Source organism: Gracilinanus agilis, chromosome 6 (genome assembly GCF_016433145.1).
Source record: "Gracilinanus agilis isolate LMUSP501 chromosome 6, AgileGrace, whole genome shotgun sequence".
NCBI lineage: Eukaryota > Metazoa > Chordata > Mammalia > Didelphimorphia > Didelphidae > Gracilinanus > Gracilinanus agilis.
In genome coordinates, this window is record NC_058135.1 from 22,068,259 (window position 1) to 22,087,908 (window position 19,650).

General features: G+C 36.8%; 1 protein-coding gene across 1 annotated transcript in view; it reads left to right on the top strand.

The window, feature by feature from the left end:
* GRID2 (glutamate ionotropic receptor delta type subunit 2) overlaps window positions 1-19,650 on the top strand; it is a 1,498,284-nt gene that overhangs the window by 1,304,610 nt on the left and 174,024 nt on the right. The window contains exon 14 of the mRNA XM_044681588.1: window positions 12,450-12,616. Coding sequence (XP_044537523.1) covers window positions 12,450-12,616 — 167 coding nt within the window. The remainder of the gene's footprint in view (window positions 1-12,449; window positions 12,617-19,650) is intronic.

Sequence of the window (19,650 nt, forward strand, 5' to 3'; positions counted from 1 at the left end):
GTGCTTAGCATAGGGCCTGTCCCACAGTAGATGCTATATAAATTCTTATTTCCTTTCCCAAAAACCTTTGGAATCATCCTTGACTTTTCTCTCTCTCTTTCTACACACAGCCTGTTGCCAATGATGTCACAGCATCCTCCACAATATATCCATCACTCCTCCTCCTGGGTATATCCTAATCACTAAAATCCCAGGTCAGGCCCTCCGCACCAACCATAGAATATAATAGAAAGTGCGCTAGACATGAAATCAGTGGACCCAGATGCAAATCCTAGCGCTTGTACTTAGAGCAATGCTCTGTGGCCTTGGGCAAGTCAACCATGGACCTCAGTTTCCTCGTCTAGGAAAACAGGTCCATAAGAACATCTGAGATCACTAAAAATGGGTGATTCTAAAAGTCTTCTAGTAGAAATGTCACCTCCATATTTTATATTATATTGTCCCTTACAAGTGGAATAAATTTCTCTTTCATTCTATTGGAATTCCATTTTATTTTTCATGTCTGAGTTCATGAACTGTGTTCCACATAGACTTTCCTGAGTTCTCACAAATACAAAGAATCTCACCTTTCCCAAATTTCTTATGGCATTTTTCTAGACCACTTTACCTTCCATCTTACATCTTATTTATTTGTGTATTTATGTTATTTCATCTTTCTTTTTTAATCCATAAGATTCTTGAGGGCAAGGATTCTGTCATATCTTGAACATTCTAAGGATATAAAAGCATATTAACTGATTTAATTTAATAAGTGCTTATTAAATTAAATTGAATCCTTCCTCCATAACATCATCTCTTTAGCCTTCTTCTCTTCTTTCCCTCCTACAAAATCTCTTATCTAGGTTCTGGTTATTTTGCCTGACTTCTTTCTAGCATTGCAGCTCTAGCTTCTTAGCCCTGCTTAATGTTAAGCATTTGGAGAGATGGAGGATTAGAGGGAACTGTGAAACTCGGGTCTATGCTTCCTTTTACATAGAGAACTCCTAATGAGAACGTTTCTACTAATCAAGATCATGGGGCACCTGGGTGGCACAGTGGGTAGAGTGCCAGGCTGGAGCACTCTCGGCTCCAGTGGGCAAGAAGACCTGACTTAAAATCTGACCTCAGACACTTACCAGCTGGATGATCCTGAACCAGTTACTGAACCCTGTTTGCCTCAGTGTCCACATCTATAAAATGAGCTAGAGAAGAAAATGGCAAACCATCCTAGTGTCTTTGCCAAGAAAACCCCAAATAGGGTCAAGAAAAGTTGAACATGATTTAAATGATAATGAATTAAGATCAGCAACTGTTCTGCAACTTAGTTTCCTGGCTCACTGAGGGGCAAAGGATCTTGGCCAGAGTCACAGCCAGTAAAAGTCAGAGGTGGGACTTGAACCCCAATTTTCATAGAGATTTCAGTTCTATCTGCAATGCCAAGTAGTCTCGCCCATATTCATTATATTAATTATATTGTAAATAATTGCACATCATCTCTACCACATCTGGTAGCTCCCTATTTACTGGTGATTTCAGAGTTCTTTATCAGATCATCATCCTTTATCTGTCTGCTGCCTCATACTACTACAACCTCCTTCTAGCCAAGCCAATCTCTTGCTTCCAAACCACTGTTCAAACTATGTCCAGTAAAAATTTTCTTTCTTATTTCTGTCATATAATATCTCTTCCCTCCTTTTAAGTTACAGTTTAAGTCTTCATAGAAACAAAGAACCTTAGAGCTGGGAGCAATCTCATTTATCATTTAGTTCTATTTCTTCATTTGACAGATGAGGAAATTAAAGCCTGTACCTATGCTGCTAATTATTACCCGAGGTGAAAATAGAATCAATGTCTCTTTTCTGCTTCCCACAATCTTTCATTCCAAGAGATTTTCCCTAGCTCTACCTCTCAGGCACTGTTATTTACATGCCCATTTTTTTTTTAAATAGAAAGGCTCACTTTGTAATATGTAAGTCTTTGTCACCGGGTGACAGGCGGAGCACATGTGAACTCTAGGTTGAAAGAGTTGACACCAAGATTCTAGCTGAGGCAGCGAAGTGGTACATGGATGGAGCACTGAGCCTGGAATCAGGAAAACCTGACTGATTAGCTGTGTGACCCTGAGCAAATCACTTAACTTCTATTTGCCTCAATTTGCAAGGTTGTTGGGAGGATCAAATGAAATACTTCCCTCTATACACACTTTGAAAATGTTCAGCTCTGTGTGTTTATCTTACCTCTTCTATTAAGCTGCAAACTACTTAAGGCAAAGATATATCTAGGCACTTAGTAAAAATAGTCTTTTTTCCCTTTCTTATTGATATAAATTATATATTTCTGAATGCATATTTATATGGTGACAGATGATTGTAGACTAAGATGAACACAAAACAGTTTTCACTGCATACAGTATTATATTCATAGAATTCTACCTGCAATATTCTATTTGTTAAGCCCTCAATACCAATTGAGAAGCCATTACAATAAAACAGATGAGAAATGATGAGAGCCTACATTATGGTTATGCCTCTGCAAAGGGAGGGGATGGATGTTAGGGATGTTGTGGAGGTAGAATTGGCAAGACTTGGCAGCTTGGATATTGGTGGTGAGCAAGAGTGGAGAGGCAAGAAAGTCTCCAAGATCCTTGTCTCCCCCGTCTCTCCCCACCTTAGCCACCACCTCCATGTCACTTTGAAGAAGAGTCAGACTGGGGAAGAGAGGAATTGGTGACAGCAATGAATACCTTTTCTGGACAAGCAATGCTTGAAATCAAGCACTTATTTTAACACTATGGTAGGAGATAAAGATACAAAGAGGGAAAAATAAACTCCTTACAAGGACCTCACATTTCTACTGGGGAAAACAATGTCCTGTAGAGTATTATCAGTGTGCAACTGGAATTCAGGACAGAGATTAAAGCTCCAGATACAGATTTGGGAACCATCCCCATAGAGATGATACTTAAGCCCATATAAACTGATGACTCCTCTAAGACAGAAGGTGTAGAGAGAGAAGAAAAAGGAATACTGATAATAAAGGAAGAGAGATAGACGATGATCCAATAAAGTAGACAGAAAAAAGAGTAGTCAAACAAAAAAGGCGAAGAATCCAGTGGGAGCAAAGATTGTTCAGAGAAAGATGGAATCGTCGATATAAAAAAAATCACAAAAATGTCATGTAGAAAATAGACTAAAAAAGAAGTTTTAAAAGCTGAGATCATTGGTTACCTTGGAGAGAAAAATTGTTATATAATATGATCAAAAGTCAAGTTATAAAGGACTGAGCATGAGTGAATGGCACAGAAGTAGAAGTAACAAATGCAGACAGTTCCTTTTAGGAGTTTTACCAGTGCAAGAATAGGTTTGATTGATATTAATTCAATCAAGTCACCCTGCCCCACTTAAAGTAGGGGATGAGTTGATTTTGAAGATGGCCCACTTATAGTGATGATGAGACTTAAGATATAAATATATCCTTGGATGGATGAGGTAAAGTAAAACTATATAGATCACAGATATTGAGAGGATTGATAAGCAGAGAGTGATATGTATATTGATATCTCTAAAAATAAAGGAAAGAGACAGCTAGGTAGCACAATGAAGAGAGTGCCAGGACTGGAGATGGAAGAACCTGGATCCAAATATGGCCTCAGACGCTTCCTCGCTTTGTGACCCTGGGCAAGTCTCTTAATCCTGATTGTCTAGCCCAGTGATTCCCAAAGTGGGTGCTGCAGGGAACCAGGGAGATAGTGATGGCCACAGGTGCATTTATCTTTCCTATTAATTGCTATTAAAATTTAAAAAAAATTAATTTCCAGGGGACTAAGTCATATTTTTTCTGGAAAGGGGGCAGCAGGCCAAAAAAGTTTGGGAACCACTGGAGCCCATGCTGCTTTTCTGTCTTAGAACTGATACAAAGACAGAAAGTAAGAGTTTAAAAAAATAAAGACAAAGGCTATGTTAGAGTAAAACACTGTGGAGTGAAGTACTAAAGCCCTTAGGAATAATGACTGGGAACCCAGGAATAGCAACAGGCTTCTGGACTAGACGATATTTCTATTTATTCATTGGCATATATGCTATTTTGTCCCAACATAATTTAAGCCTCTTTGAGGGTAAGGGCTATTTCATGTCTTTATTTGTATTGTAATTTCCTAGTACAGAGCCTTCTAAATAGTAAGCACTTCATATATTCTTGTTGAATTAATTATCGGATTAATAATGATGAGTGAGCCACAGTGGAGAGGTTGTTAACTGATACTGGCAGGAGGAAAGTATAGAAGAGGTAGCCTGGGGAAAGGTAGACAGTGATGCAGTATCTTCCAAAGAGATACATGAGTCCAAGAAATTTGACAGGAGAACCTGAGGACAAAGAGGAGATTGGAGATGACGGCAAGTTAATTAAATTCATTAAGACTGAGTAGTAGTTGCAAAAACAAAACTATTACAGCTAAAATTAGAAGGGAAATTTACCTGGGGAAAAAAATCCCTGCTTTCAAGTTTCTCTGATTAAGATCTCATTTCCAAATTACATAAGGAAATGATTGAAATTTGTAAAACTAAGCTATTCCCCAACCTATCAATAACCATATAGAAAAAAGTACTTCAAATCCCTAACAGAAAATTGTTACTAAATTAAAATGATGCTTAAGTTTTGCCTCACACCCATCAGTTTGAAAAGACCATCATAAAAAGAAAATAACATTTTAGAGGGGCTCTGTGGACAGGTACATTAATGTATTGCTAAATGGAAAAGTGGACCAGGCCTGGAATCAGGAAACTCTTAAGTTCAAATCCAACCTTACACACTCACCAGTTGTGAGACCTTGGGCAAGGTACTTAACCCTCTTTACCTTGGTTTATAAAATGAGCTGAAAAGAAAATGGCAAACCACTCTAGAGGTTTTGCCAGATAACTCCAACAGTGGTCGCTAAGATTCTGATATAACTGAAATGGCTAAACAACAAATAGCTTTGGAAAGCAATTTAGAATGTCAACAACAAAGTTACTAAGGTGAATATAGCCTTTGGTTCAGTTATACAGATTCAGCCATTCTACCAAGATATCAAAGAAAGATGAAGAGTAACAATATGTACAAAAATATTTTTTTACTGTGGCAAAAACAAAACAAAACAAAACAAACAAAAAAAAAATGAGAAACTAAGGGAGTACCCCTGAGTTGGAGAATGGCTAAACAAATTATGGCATTTGGATAAGATAGAATACTACTGTGGAGTAAAAAATGGTGAAAGAAATACTTTCAAAGAAACCTTAGAAAACTTGTACAAACCAATATAAAGTGAAATAAGCAGTACTAAGAGAACAATTTCTACAATAATAACATTTCAAAGACAGCTTTGAAAGATTCAAGAATTGATCAGTTCAATGACCAACTACAATTTCAAGGGACTGATAATGTGGCCACTTGCAGTACCAGAGATGACAGATTCAATATGCAAAAGAAAAGAAATATATTTTTGCTCATAGCCAGAGTGTGGGAAATTTTTGGTTTAGCTATTAATGTTTCTTACAATATTTTGGATTCCTTTTTAATTTTTTTCCATTGGCCAAGGGAGGGGGGAGAAGACAAAAATGAATGCTTTTTCTTTGACTACCCCCAACAACAAAAAATTGAGTAGGAGTTTCACAGAACAGCATGGAAAGGGGTTAGAGAGTAGTAGGTTTGAGCAATATGAAATGAGAATATGAGAAATGGAAGTAGCAGAAAGGAACTTTCACCTCAGGAGATAATGACTCCAAATTGCTAGTATTAAGGGAACAAGAGGAACAAATGTGCCAACTCCAGATATCCTCCAAATTACAGCAAAGTATGTTTTAATACTTAAGTAACTTTGATGCAATGGTGAGCATGAATTGTTGAGAAAGGACACCAAAATATATTAGAAAATATGGTTCAAAAATAAAAAATGAGAATAGTCAAAGGCTTATAGATCATACAGAAACCTAATCACTATGTACTATAATACTTTGAAAATCTTGGACATGGTAAGCATTAAATGTCATAAAAAAAAAAAGAAAGAAAGAAAGAAACTTGACTAGGGTACAGCCAAGTGAATCAGTGGATAGAGACCTTGGGCAAATCGCTTAACCCCAATTGCTTACCCCTTACTAGTCTTCTGCCTTGGAACTAATTGGTTCAAAGAAGAAAAGTAAAGGTTTAAAAAAATTTTTAACTTGACTGATTACCTCTGTGAGAGTCATCTCCAAATCACATGCCCTTGTCCATTCAGAGTTATGATTTGTTAAAGCAAAGGTCAGAAAAAAATAATTGAAGGACAAAGAAAATATGATACATATTTGAGGCAATCAACCAGTTGATGCCAAAAATACTATATCAATTTAAAAAACAGAAATCAAATATAATATTAACTAAGGATGCCGATCAAATGCAAATGAATTGGCAAAGCAAGGAATCTGAAAAAGCCTAGAAACTGCCTCATGCAACAAACATTTACTTTCTGTGCCAAGTGGAAAGATATGGCAATCAGGGTTTAAAATATAAATTTGTTTGTAAAAGCTAATGGAGAAGAATGGTAGAAGGTTATAAATAGTTTCATAACATTAAAAAAAATAGTGAGAAGCAATGGAAAGAAAAGCAAGTTTGTAGAAAGCTTGAAAAGAGGATCAATTAGGTAGAATCATCCTTAAACAGAGATTCTTAACTTTTTTTTTTTTTAAATATGAACCTCTTTGGAAGTTTGTTGAAAGCTAAGGACCCCTTCTCCAAATGATTTTGTCAAATTCATTAAATAAAATACATGCTATTAGAAAGGAAATTTATTTCATTATGATGACTACATATATATGAAAATACATACTTATATACATTAAAACATGCAAATTCAGGGACCTCAAGTTGAAAACTCCTGTTCTAACAGCTTCTAAGAATGAAACAGGAAAAAGAGCAACAGTGAAAAAATATATAAAATTTTATACTGTAGAGAGTCTGTGCTTATTCTCCTAACACCTAAACACATTACTGTCTGACATCTCCTTCTCAGGATTCTAGGGGTACTTGTGAGGGACAGAAGTATTCTAATGTAATTAACTCAAGCTTCTATTCTGGAGTATTCATCCTCAGTGTCAATTGCCAGTGGTCATTGCTTCAATGTCATTTATCAGTCAGTTAGTATCCCCCTCGTGTTATTTAATCAATTGATAGTTCTAATATAAATTAGCTTTTATACCAGAATATTTCTTGAGAATATATGAGAGAAGGAAGGAAGGAAGGAAGGAAGGAAGGAAGGAAGGAAGGAAGGAAGGAGAAAAAAGTTATTAAGCACTTTCTGGAACTCTGCTAAGCCCTGGGAAACAAATACAAATACAAAAAGATTTTGAAAGCTAGGAATAGGGCAGGGAGGAAAATGAAAGTCAGTCTGGGCCAGTCCACAAAATGGATACAAGAGGAAGAGTTTATCTAGGCAAGAAGGAAGTAGATTTTATTGAGTGATAGTCTAAATTGAGAATGCAAGGAGGACCACAGGACTAAGGGAAATTCTGGGGTGAGCAGCTGTAGTCATGGTTTTGCATTCTGGAAGCCAGAAGCCGAATGTATAAACATATACAGAAGGAAAAGAAAGGCATACACACATGAAAGTTAACTATCCTAGACATGATTAAGTACCAAAATCAGTGGTTCAAACAATAATTGTCTCCCCATTGCCAATTTTTTACTACTGGCATAAAAGATGAGAAAAAAGAGGGGACAAAATTCTATCCACGTAATATTTGGGGTGGATGAATGGATAAATAATAGCATTTACATAGGTCTTTAAAAATGGAAAAAACTTTTTACAAACATTATCTCATTTGATCTACACACCAATCCCGGGAGATGGATGTTATTAACCCTATATGATAGCTAAGGAAACTGAGGCAGACAGAGAAGTTACGGGTATTTCCCAGGGTTGCTTTGCAATGAGTCGCACTTCTCATCAAAACAAAGAACCTGAAAGACTCTGTGAATGTCTGAGGTGAGGTTGAACCCAAGTCTTCCCGATTCCAGGTCTACTGCTTTATCCCTTGTGCCATTTCATTGCCTGAGATGACAGAGCCTAGAATTTTAATAACTAAACCAAAATAAATGGCTGTTCATTCAAGGCAAAATACTTAAATAAGATTTGTCAGATGTTTAAACAAAAGACTAATCGCCTCCTATGGACAATGCTCAGAATCCAGGGCTGGGAATACAAAGTGGGTCAGACTCGGCGCAGAGCCTGGAAACCACCCAACAGAGGCTGACCGCTTACAAATCCTGACAAACAGAGGTTCGGGGTCCCTCCACAAACGGAAGTGCGGGCGGTGGTGGTCACAGAAGATCCAAGCAGAGACGACGAGGCTGGCGCCCAACAAAGCCTCCTATTCTCGCGGGGGATTTCTGTGCTTGGGAAACTTTGGTTCTAAGGCAAAAACTCCAACAAGCACACAGCAGGGGAAGCACGAATCCGCGAGGGAGATGGAAGGAGACAAGACGAGTGCCAAGAGCGCCAAGGAACGTGGTGGAAAGCTCGCCACGCTGGGAGAGAGCTCTCTGCCTCGGGATGAAGCGAGGGACCCCGCACGACTATCTTCCCCGCAAAGACGAAGCACCCTCGCCGGCTTCCTCCTGCTCTGCAGAAGGCTCCAGCGTCTGAGTCCTGTGAAAAGCCGATGACCCTCTCCCGGACGTGGCTGCTGGAAAGGCCAACGGGAGGGACAACGGAGGAAGGAACTGATGGCACAGGAGGGCAGACGACACATTTTGTCTGTGACCGTCTAGATCCTTTTGGCACAGATAGAGGACATGCACACAGGGATACCCTAGTGGATTATGAACTTTGTTCATTAATAAATTGTCCAACCTCAAATTGAATACGTCAGCAACTCGTGTAGCTTTATCATGAATAAATTAGTTTTGGGCATGAAGACATTACAAACCCTAAATTACAAGAATTCCTTAATGCTCCTGGATTTATAAGATATGCACCAGTTTTCCAATTTTTAAAAACTGAATGATGAGCTCCATCCATCAACTGGATTAGAGCCAGGCCTAGAGATGGGAGGTCCTGGATTCCAAATCTTGCCTCAGCCACTTGCTAGTTTTGTAACCCCAGCAAGTCACTTAACCCCCATTGCCCAGCCCTTACTGCTCTTCTATCTTGGAACCAATACCAATATTGATTCAAAAACAGAAGGTAAACTTTTTTTTAAAGTAAATAGTATTATAAAAATCCCAGAAACAGAAAATTTAGCTTTAGGGGTTATTGTCACCTAAAAATTAGCTTTTGGTGACTTTATGTTATTTTGGTAGAGGGTTGAATTGTAAACCTTGTAATCCTAATAAAACTTAATAAAAGAATTGCTTAATAAAACTACATTAATTTTAAATCAGCTTAAATTTAACACAGAAGTAAATGAGTTATTTCTTTTTCTTATTAGTAGTTATTGCCTTTGTAAAGTGCTGAAAAGAAAAAAAAATACTTGACAAATAATATTTGTCAAACAATAATTAAAATTATGTTCCACAAAACCATATGTTTTAAAAAATCAGTCTTAAAATTTAATTCTGATTATGATTTATTATTGTTGCACAGTTTCTGGAAAATTGAATGAATGATGCAGAAAGAGTAATATGCCCTAGAGCTATACGTAATAAATTCTAAACCTAGCCTCTCTTCAGGACCTTTATAGGCAATGAATTTCATAGACCACTATTGATCAATTCTGGCTTAATCACAGTCCCATATGCCAGTAATTCACAACCATTTTATCCTCCACTGACCACTCAGTAAAAAACACTCAAGAAGTTTCACAGCTGAGTACACATAGGTGGGTCTATTTTTATCTCCTACTCTCTTTTCAAGTCTTCCCTGGAAAGCCAAAATGTTTCCCAGGTGGGAAATATTATATTTGTTTAAAACAAAGCAAAACAAAGAAAACAAACATTCATTCCCATTTTTCCTCCTGTCCTAGAACACCTTATAGTTAAAATCACTAAGGCATGAAAGAGTGAACCCTGACACGTCTGAAACATAAGAAAAATGACATGTGCTTCAATAATTTTAGCAAGTAGATCATATAAGAAAATACTGCCAAAATACTATTATGTAGGTAAATAATATAATATCACACCACTTATTACTCTGTGTTGGGTACCTCCCTTTTGGCATTTGTCACATAACACTTTGCATGATAATTGTGTGTATATTTGTATATATCTTATCTCTACACAATTGCTAAACCTCCTTAATTTCACCAACCCTATTTTAGCAAAATATAAACATGGTTACTCCTTTGCCCTTTTAATATCATAGCAATAAATCATTCTTGACCTTCAAATTTCTAGTCACTGACCACAACTTCCTATCCTTTTGTCTTTTTGCAACCCTACCAGAAACATAAAATTTTATGTTCTTCATCCTCACCTCAGCTACTTCCGTCTTGAATACTTTAATTTTTTTTTCTTTTTTAAATCTTCGCCTTCCATCCTAGAATCAATATTGTGGATTGGTTCCAAGGCAGAAGAGTGGTAAGGGCTGGGCATTGGGGGTTAAGTGACTTGGCGGGGTCATACAGGAATTTTCTGAGGTCAGATTTGAAACCAGGACTTCCTATCTCTGTGTCTGGCTCTCCACTGAGCTACAAATGCCCCCTTACTCATTCTAATCTTAATCCATCTTTTCACTCATTTGTCTAGAAACATAGCTTTGACCCAATGATCCCACTTTAAAGTTACCAATCTAGAGTTCTCATTCCCTCCCCAAACACAGATGGCATTTTTCAATTTGTTAATCTTCAATCTTAAACAATCCTTTCACACAATTAATCTGTTTCTGCTAATAAACTGAAAAGATGACTGGAGAGGTTCACAAAATTGAAATAATTTCATGTTATCTCAGCAGAGACCTCACTGGTGCTCATTAATTCTTGTACCTGAGTACTTAACTTCATATCCCATCCACACTGTAACTGTTCCTACCCTTCTCTTCTATCCTGATCACATTTCCCTTTCCCTTACATTAGATCTGTAATCCAGTCTCTTTCTTAATACTAGCTCCCTACCAAAAAATGCAGAATATGCTCAGTTCTCCCTGGCCCTAAAAGAAATCTTTCCCTCATGTCCCTCTCCCATTGTTGTTCCATCTTTCTCCTCTTCATAAGTAAATTCTGTTGAAATTTATCTACCTCTAATGGTTCTACATCCTCACATTCACTCTTCAATGATTTGCAACATGACTTCCAGTCTCACCATTTTACTGAAATTTAACCCTCTAAAAATGAAAACAACCACCTAATTATCAAATCCAAATTCATTTTTTGTCACCATTCACTATAACCTGACTACAATTTTTTATTAATATTACCTTTGTTTATTAATAATTATTGATTAACAAATTTTCAATGGCTTTTGTGATGTTAATAATTGCTTTAGAATAGCAAGATTATGAAATGGTAATATAAAACTTGAGTAGTTCCAACACCAAAAAGGTCAGTATGTCTTGAATTCTGCTCCTGCTTCCCTTTATTCTATCAGTCAAATGCTAGTATGTCCCAAAAGATCAAAGGTATGTTTCTTGTCCTAGGCGGCAGTTTTCCCAGTTGTCCAATTAAAGGGGCCACCCCTTCCCTTTGTCTGGAAACATTATATAAACCTGTACCCTCCTCCAGTTTCTTCTCTTCAGGTCTCTCTAACCCCACATACTCGTGTTTTCGAAGACAGAATCAGCGGAAAATAAACACCTTTGCTCAAGTTAATGTTGCTTGTTTGGTTTTAAGGTTGACTCCTTCATATGTTCTACACTTTCTTTCCTCTTCAATACAAACCCTGATTCCTGCCATTTCTCAGCCATAATGTTCTCTGTATCTTGAAGGATCAGATTGGCAGCTGTGCCTAAAGGGTTGCCTGCCCTCACTGAATTCCTCAATACCCCTGAAAAGCCAGCTAAAGTGCTGTCTCCTCTAAGAGACTCTCACTGACAATAAAACTAATCTTTCCAAATGGAGACAAAAAGGACTAAGGAATTAGTTCATTCCTATTAAATATATTTTCATGCATTTATCACTGCTTTTCATGATTAAATATGCCTTTATATTTTCCCTCCTCTGCAATCCATCTTGCACACAAATGCCAAAGTGATATTCCTAAAACATATATTTGACCAAATCACTCCTCTGCTCAGGGAACTCCAATGACTCCTTACTTCTGGGAATATGAATACAAAAGGAAAATAGTCCCTTCCCTAAAAGAATTTAAATTCTTTGTACATATTATTTCCTTCAGTAGAGAAGAACCCTCTAGAAGTCAGGAATTGTTTTCATTTTAGTCTTTCTATGTTCTATAAGTCATTGCAAGGCACAAAAAGGTGTATAAATACACATCAAGTAAGTGATTGAATGGTCTTAATGTAGATTTATTAATTCTATGAATTTAAACTTAGATACATGTTCTACCCTGTTTTTTGTTCACTGCAGGTGAAATATGGAAATTATGCTTTTGTGTGGGATGCAGCTGTACTGGAATATGTGGCCATCAATGACCCAGACTGCTCCTTTTATACTGTTGGGAATACCGTTGCTGATAGAGGATACGGAATTGCACTGCAGCATGGCAGTCCTTACCGGGACGTTTTTTCACAAAGGTAAGATTTGGATTGTATCCAACTACAGAAGGGCCAGGGAAGACAAGGGGAATACTTGTCAGCTATCCAGCCAAGTTTCTATTTTTTTATTTTTGTATTAAGAAAAATACTTCATTTTCGTCAAAATATTCATCTGTAACTGGTATACACAGAGACACATTGATTTCTGGAGATATGTACTAAAAGACCATGAGCAAAAATTTATTAAGGCAATGCTTTTGTGGCCTACCAAATGACTTAAAGACCAGAAAACATACAAATGTGACTTAATCCTAACAAAAAACCATATACAAGTAAGACTTAATCCTAACAAAAGACAACACACAAATGCAACTTAATCCTAACAATTTAAACTTAGAGCTCATATTCGTATGCACAGAAGGTAGCATATATATGGAGCAGACTTGGTGTTTTCTGTTAGAATGTCATTGAGTAGACAGGATTCTCCAACACCTGCTCTGGATTTTTAGCTTCCTTTTTTTTAATGCTGTATGGGAAGAAGAGCTATTCTTAAACAATGTCCATGAACAAAATGAACTTTAAAGAAAAGTTATATGAGAGAATATTTGTAAAAATTTATGCAAAGTTAAGAAATTTTCCATCTTCATGTTGCACAGGTTCTCTTGGTAAGCATTATAGTTATACCAGCTTTGGCCTTTGGTGGAGGTACATACTCCGTCTGTCAATACAAAGAAAGATAAAAGGAGATATAAAGAAAGGTAAAAGATAATTCCTGTTCTCGAGGAACTCACAGTGTAATGGGTGAAACAACATGCTAGCAATTATATACAATCAAGCACTGTAGAGGTTAAAGTCTACAATTATCTAGAACAAAGGTTTTAAATTATGAATGAGTTCCTTTAAGGAAGCTTCTGAAAGGATCGTTTGGATTAACAAAGACTAAATAAGGTAATACACAGGAATTCTTCCAAAACTGAGATTTTATTTTTCTACTGTGAATGATGACACTAAAAGGAGATCAGATAAGTCATTACACCCATCTAACTATTGCTGAGCAACTTTGGGCCTAATCATCTCAAAAAGTTGGTGTCTGTTTTCTAATCCAATATGAAGATATCAGAAACTGAAATCAAATTATACACATTTTTGTTCATAAGTACAAATAGGGTGCATGTCAGCCCTGCAAAGCCTTACTGCAGAGAATTTCTGACAGTTGATAAGGCTTTAGAATCTTGAGGAAGTTCAGTTGACCCTGGAGACTCGTGGAGAGGAGCAGGGTCAATCTGAGCTCTTTCTTTGGATTGAAACCTGACCTATATTCTGCAGCTTTTCTCTTAAAAATTGTTAGCTTAACTATTTCCTTTAAAATCTCCCTAACCTCCCTTGTTCCCCATCTTCATTTTCCCTGCCTGAATTTCTGTGAGGTTTTGAAAGGAGGGTAGATCAGAATGTTAGTTTTAAATTTGATAGTTTAAATAGTCAAATAGGGCTTACCCTTGTTACAAATTATCTATTGAATCATTATATAAAACTTTCCTAACCCTATTGATTGCAAAACCACTTGAGAGCTGAGTTAAGACAGGTCCTTTCTCAGTTTCACGTTCCTGTCTCCTTCCCCCAACTGAAGCTCTTTCTCTAGGCAGCAGTTAGGGCTACCTTGTATTTTCCCTCCTTTCCAATCAGCCCTAGAAATCAATAAACCCTATTTGTCTTTTAATCAAAACCTTTGGCTACTTCATTAGTTGATTGATAAGAGAGGGAGGAGGAGGAGAGAAGGAATAACATTCTGTCTGGGTTCTGAGGGATTGAAGGTGTTCATTTTGAAGGAAGTGAGATCTCTATACTTCCTCTGAATCTTCCTTTGTGAACCTGAGAAACTGACTAGAAAGCCCTCTAGTCAGTTTCAAGCCATTCTTGGCTGGCCCCAACCTTTATCTGTAGAAGTGCTCTTCCTACTTGAAGGGCTCAGTCTGTTTCCCTTAAGTGTCTCTGTCTCAAGCCTGTGTCCCAGTCTGGGTCTCCCAGGCTGTAGCTGTTTGCCCAAAGTATCCCATCCTCTCCCTTGTAACTCTTTATACCTCTGTGTTTGTACTCCCTAAATCAGCCATTCCCTTACTTCTCCTACCACCTCAATTTACCACCTTTACCATTATACCTTCCTTATTCACTTTACTGCCTTAGGGATTCACATACCCTTATCCACAGTACTTTATCCTCTATTCCAACCATACCTCTGCCTTAATTCCCTACTACCTCTAGCTTATTCCCTTAATTACTTCCAGCCTTTGGTCCCATATCACCCCATTGCCTCAGTCCCTTATTACATCCTGCAAATTCCCTTATAACACTTAAGATTCCTAAAAATGTTGATTTCCTTCTGTAAAAATTAAAATTCTTTGGAGACTATATATTAATTTATAATTATTTATTAAATAGTGAAAGTATGTCCATCACATGGCAGGTCGGTGCTGAGCTCTCAACTCACCTCCCATGTCCATTAGCCAGGAAAGGGATCACAAGCTTCTCCAATCCATAATTTATACTACCCCCTTCTCATGACACCACTTTTTATGTGCCAGGAGTCATGTGGGGCAAAAAGCAAGTAAGTGTCTTCCAGAACACCAGGCAGCCACAAGGCTTCCTCCTTATACGGATAATCCTCTGGCTTTGTTCTTAATCTAGTCAAAATGTGGTGGCTGAATGAAAACCCTAGAAAACACTAGAGAAACACCCCAAGATTGATCTTAGGGTACCAAAAAAGAGGTGAAAACTTGTGCTCAATTTTCCCACTTCTTAGTCCATCCTCTGCATTCTATTCTTTCCATTCTTTTTAGATCTGACAACAACAGGAAGATCAGAAATAATACCAAAAATATTTAATTCCATTCCTCTGTAGTGCCCAGAATTTTAACCCACAAAGAAAATGAGGCTGTTTCTGCAAATATGACATCATTTATTAATACAAGTATGTAATTTATTAATGAAGCATGTGAGTAAATTACCCTCACTTGAGAACTGAACTGGCTAACCTTCAGAGGCTGGGGTCTGAGAAAATTAATGGATTCACATAGAAATATTGCTAATATTATTATTAATACAGTAATAATACATTATTTATATACATTAATTAATACTAATACATTATTTATACTTTAATTAATGCCAATACATTAATTATCCTCACTCAAGTAGGTAGACAAAATGGGAAAGGACCTCAAAAATCACAGAATTTCCGAGTTTGCCATCAAATGATTTAATATTATTACATTAACATAAAGTGCTTTACAAAACTTAAAATACTATATAAATACTAACTATAAGGAATTTTCACTGTAATACTCTTACAATTAATATTATCTCAAAAAACTGATTTGGGGGTAAGAATATAAGTTGTCGATTACATCAATTTATTGGTTAGACCAATATCATAACCAATAAAGTGACGTTAAGTCAATAGCTCTCTCGAATAAGCAGAGACCTCAAACCTAGATCAGACAGCTTAATAAATAGAATTTTAGGAGCTCATTATTCAGCTCCTTCCTTGAACACCCCAAGACAAATAGCTAATGAAGTGTTCCAATTAAACTATCCACCCCTTCCTATTCCCACAGGTGGATAGGCGATGCTTTGTCTTCTACTAGAATAGAATCATTATAAAACTTTCCTGTGAGTGAGAATCTATGAAAGGAACAAATTCCTGGGGATTCCTAAGTACTAAGAAATACAAAAAGCAGTAGAATCTCTGATCCAGTACCCAAGCACAGGAATACACAGGAATTGGGGCCGTTCTACTCTAAGGTGCTGATATGAAAATATGAGCATACAGAAGAAAAATTCTTGAAGTACTCTAGACTAGTAGTCATTAAGTTTCTGATTGAAGACTTCCAATGAGGGAGAACCTATTACCTCTCAAGACAACCCATTCAACTTTTCAATAACTAATTGTTAAAAAGTTTTTCCTAATTTTAATTGTAAAGTTCCTTCTTTATTTGAACAAGTGAACTTTCACTCATTTCTTCTTTTTCTGTCCTCCAGAGTCAAACAAGTATAATCTTTTTTTCCGTTTAGCAACTATTATACACTCCCTGAGTCTTCTCTTTTTCAAGCTAAATATCCTTCAACTGATGCTTATGTGGCAGTCATTCCCACCCATTCACTGTCCTAGTTGCCTCCTTCAGAATCCCTCTACCTTGTTAATGTCCTCTTTATTTTTTTTGTTTTTTTTTTAATAATTTTTATTTTTTAGAATTAATGTCCTCTTTAAACAGGGGTATCTACAACAGCAAAGGATTGTGATCTAACTTAGGCAAAGGACAGAAGAACCATTATCTTCTTTTTCCTGGAAGATCATCTCTCTTAATTAAGCCAAAGATTGTATTACCTATTCTGACTGCCAAATCACACAACTATTTCATATTTCATTTGTAGTTCACTAAAAACTGCCAGATCTTTTTAAAACAACCAACTATCTAATTGCACCTTCAAAATCCTATATTTGGAAAGAGATGGTGATTGTTGTTATGTTTTCTTTGTATGTAATTATTTTGTTTGCTGCTTTTTACCCATGTGTAATTCTAATTTAAACTTATCTAATACAACCCATGGCCAAAGAACTGATTACTATCTACAAGATTACTGACGAGTATAGCCTTTATTTAAATACTTTAAAAAAAAAAAACCTTACCTTTCATCTTAAAATCAATACTGGGTATTGATTCAAAGGCAGAAGAGTGGTAAGGGCTAGGCAATGGGGGTCAAGTGACTTGCCCAGGGTCACACAGCTAGGAAGTGTCTGAGGTCAAATTTGAACCCAGGACCTCCTGTCTCTGGGCCTGACTCTCAATCCACTGAGTTACCCAGCTGTCCCCTTAAAGACTTTTAATAAAGTAAAATGTAGCCACTCCATTTGGGGACAGCTTTAAGTTTTTTAGATTAAAATAGGAGTCCAGGCCTTCAATTTTAATAAAAATTTATTAGGATTACTTGGATAGGTAGAAGGTGAGAGAGAGATAGAAAATGGGCCCTAATCTAACTTTTCCATGTGGCTTCTCCAGCAGGACCCCTGCCCCCTCCCCACACAGAAGTTTCTTGGCAGAACCCCAGAAACAGAGAGAAAGTGTGAACTTCCTGCTTAACCCTTTTTATAACCTCCTGGCTCCCTTTCCTGTCCAACTCTTGGGTCAAGTTCAGGCTTACAGCGAGGTATGCAGGTAGTCGACAGGAGGGTGACTCCAGAAAGGGAGTAAAATTCCTTTGCACAAGTTTTAGGAAAGTGTCTATTGTTGATGTGAAATCTTCTCTCTAATTTCTACCCATTAGTCTTAGTTCTAGACTCAAGCAGAATACCCTTACTTTCCATCTTAGAATCAATACTGTGTACTGATTCCAAGGCAGAAGAGAAGTAAGGACTAGGAAATGGGGGTTAAATGACTTGTCCAGGGTAACACAGAAAATATATGAGGATAGATTTGAACCCAGGATCTCCCATCTCTAGTCCTGGCCCTCAATTCATCGAGTCATCTAACTGTCTTCCTTCTTGCACACAGCAATTCTTACTGTCCTGAAATATCCTATTCTTGTCACCAAACACTTCTGGTTCCTTGATAAAGTTTATATAGAATGCAGTCAATTCCTCTAAATATGCTTTTCTAAAAGGTGGCTCTTAGAAGTCTTTCAAGTATTCCATTTCTATAATTAAAAAAAAGACCCTTAGAAAGGGGTCAGCAAACCCTAATAAAATCATATGAGTTAAAAATATATTGTAAAATGCATACATGAAAGCAAAAAAAGGTTAAAAATTACAACTCCATAAGTATGTATTGAATACAGCCTTCTTGGTGTCATGGAAACAGACTTGTTTCAGAGTTCAAATCCCACTTTTGATGTTTACTATCTATATGCCTTTGGACAAGCTACTGAACCTCAGTGGGCCTTAGTTTTATCATCTATAAAATTAGAGAGTCAGCTAAGATGACTTTGAAAGCCTGTTCTTCCCACCTTTAGTTCTATATGAACATATAGAAAAGGAATAAATCACAGTCCCTGCTCACAATCTTTATTGTAAAACAAGGTATTCAACAAGACCAACAAGAACAAGACAGTAGCCCATATAACCACTTTTATAATAATAAGTATTTAAGTGTAACCATATAGGATTCTAGAGAATAGGATAATCTATAATAATAGCTTAATTATGTGGTATGGATAGTAAGAGAGAAAGAAATCAATGGAAGCTAGAAGTACCAGAACAAAAAAACAAAAACAAAAACAAAAAACCATGCAAACTGGGTAGACTTTGAAGGATAGATAGGATGTGATAAAGGGAAGCAACACAGGAAAGACTCCAAAAAGGAGAGTAACAAGAAAAAAGGCATGAAGTCTCAACTGCCTGGAGTAGAGAGAAACTTTCATAGGTAAGAGTGGGAAGTGGTTAAAATTACTGAAGTAGACTGTAAGGAGATAATGTGAATTTTTGAGGTGAAGAATAACATGATGAAAAATGGTTTTCATAGATTGGCAATAGTATCTAGGATGAATTGGACTGAGAAAAGATTAAAGATAGGAAGTAGCTATTATGGTTACCAACCATTCCATTTTTTCCAGAATAATTCTGATTTAAGGAAATAAATGTACATTTATTGAGGTTTTTCAAAGGCATTCTTCCTCCTCAGACCTTGTGTACTGATTTGGACTTGAGAAAACATGTTTGTTATAATTAGAGGACTCTTGCTTGAGATGATTTCACAGGAAGAATGCAAGGGACTTGGTGATTAATTGATGGATATGAGAAACAAAGGAAAAGAAAGGAAGAAAAAATAGCACTAATGATGCTATGACAATATTACAATGAGGAATTTGGGGAAAATAACTTTTTGGAGAAGGAGATAAAAAGATTGGCTCTGCATATAACATTAAAGTGACAACAGTACAACCAACCAGAAACATGGAATTGGAATGCAAATGAGAGACTGGGATAGAGACATGGTTTTGATAGTCCAAGGCACAGTTTGGTATGAATCATTTCCATGAACACAACGCAATATTCAAATGCATGTCCTCTGGACGAGAAAAAT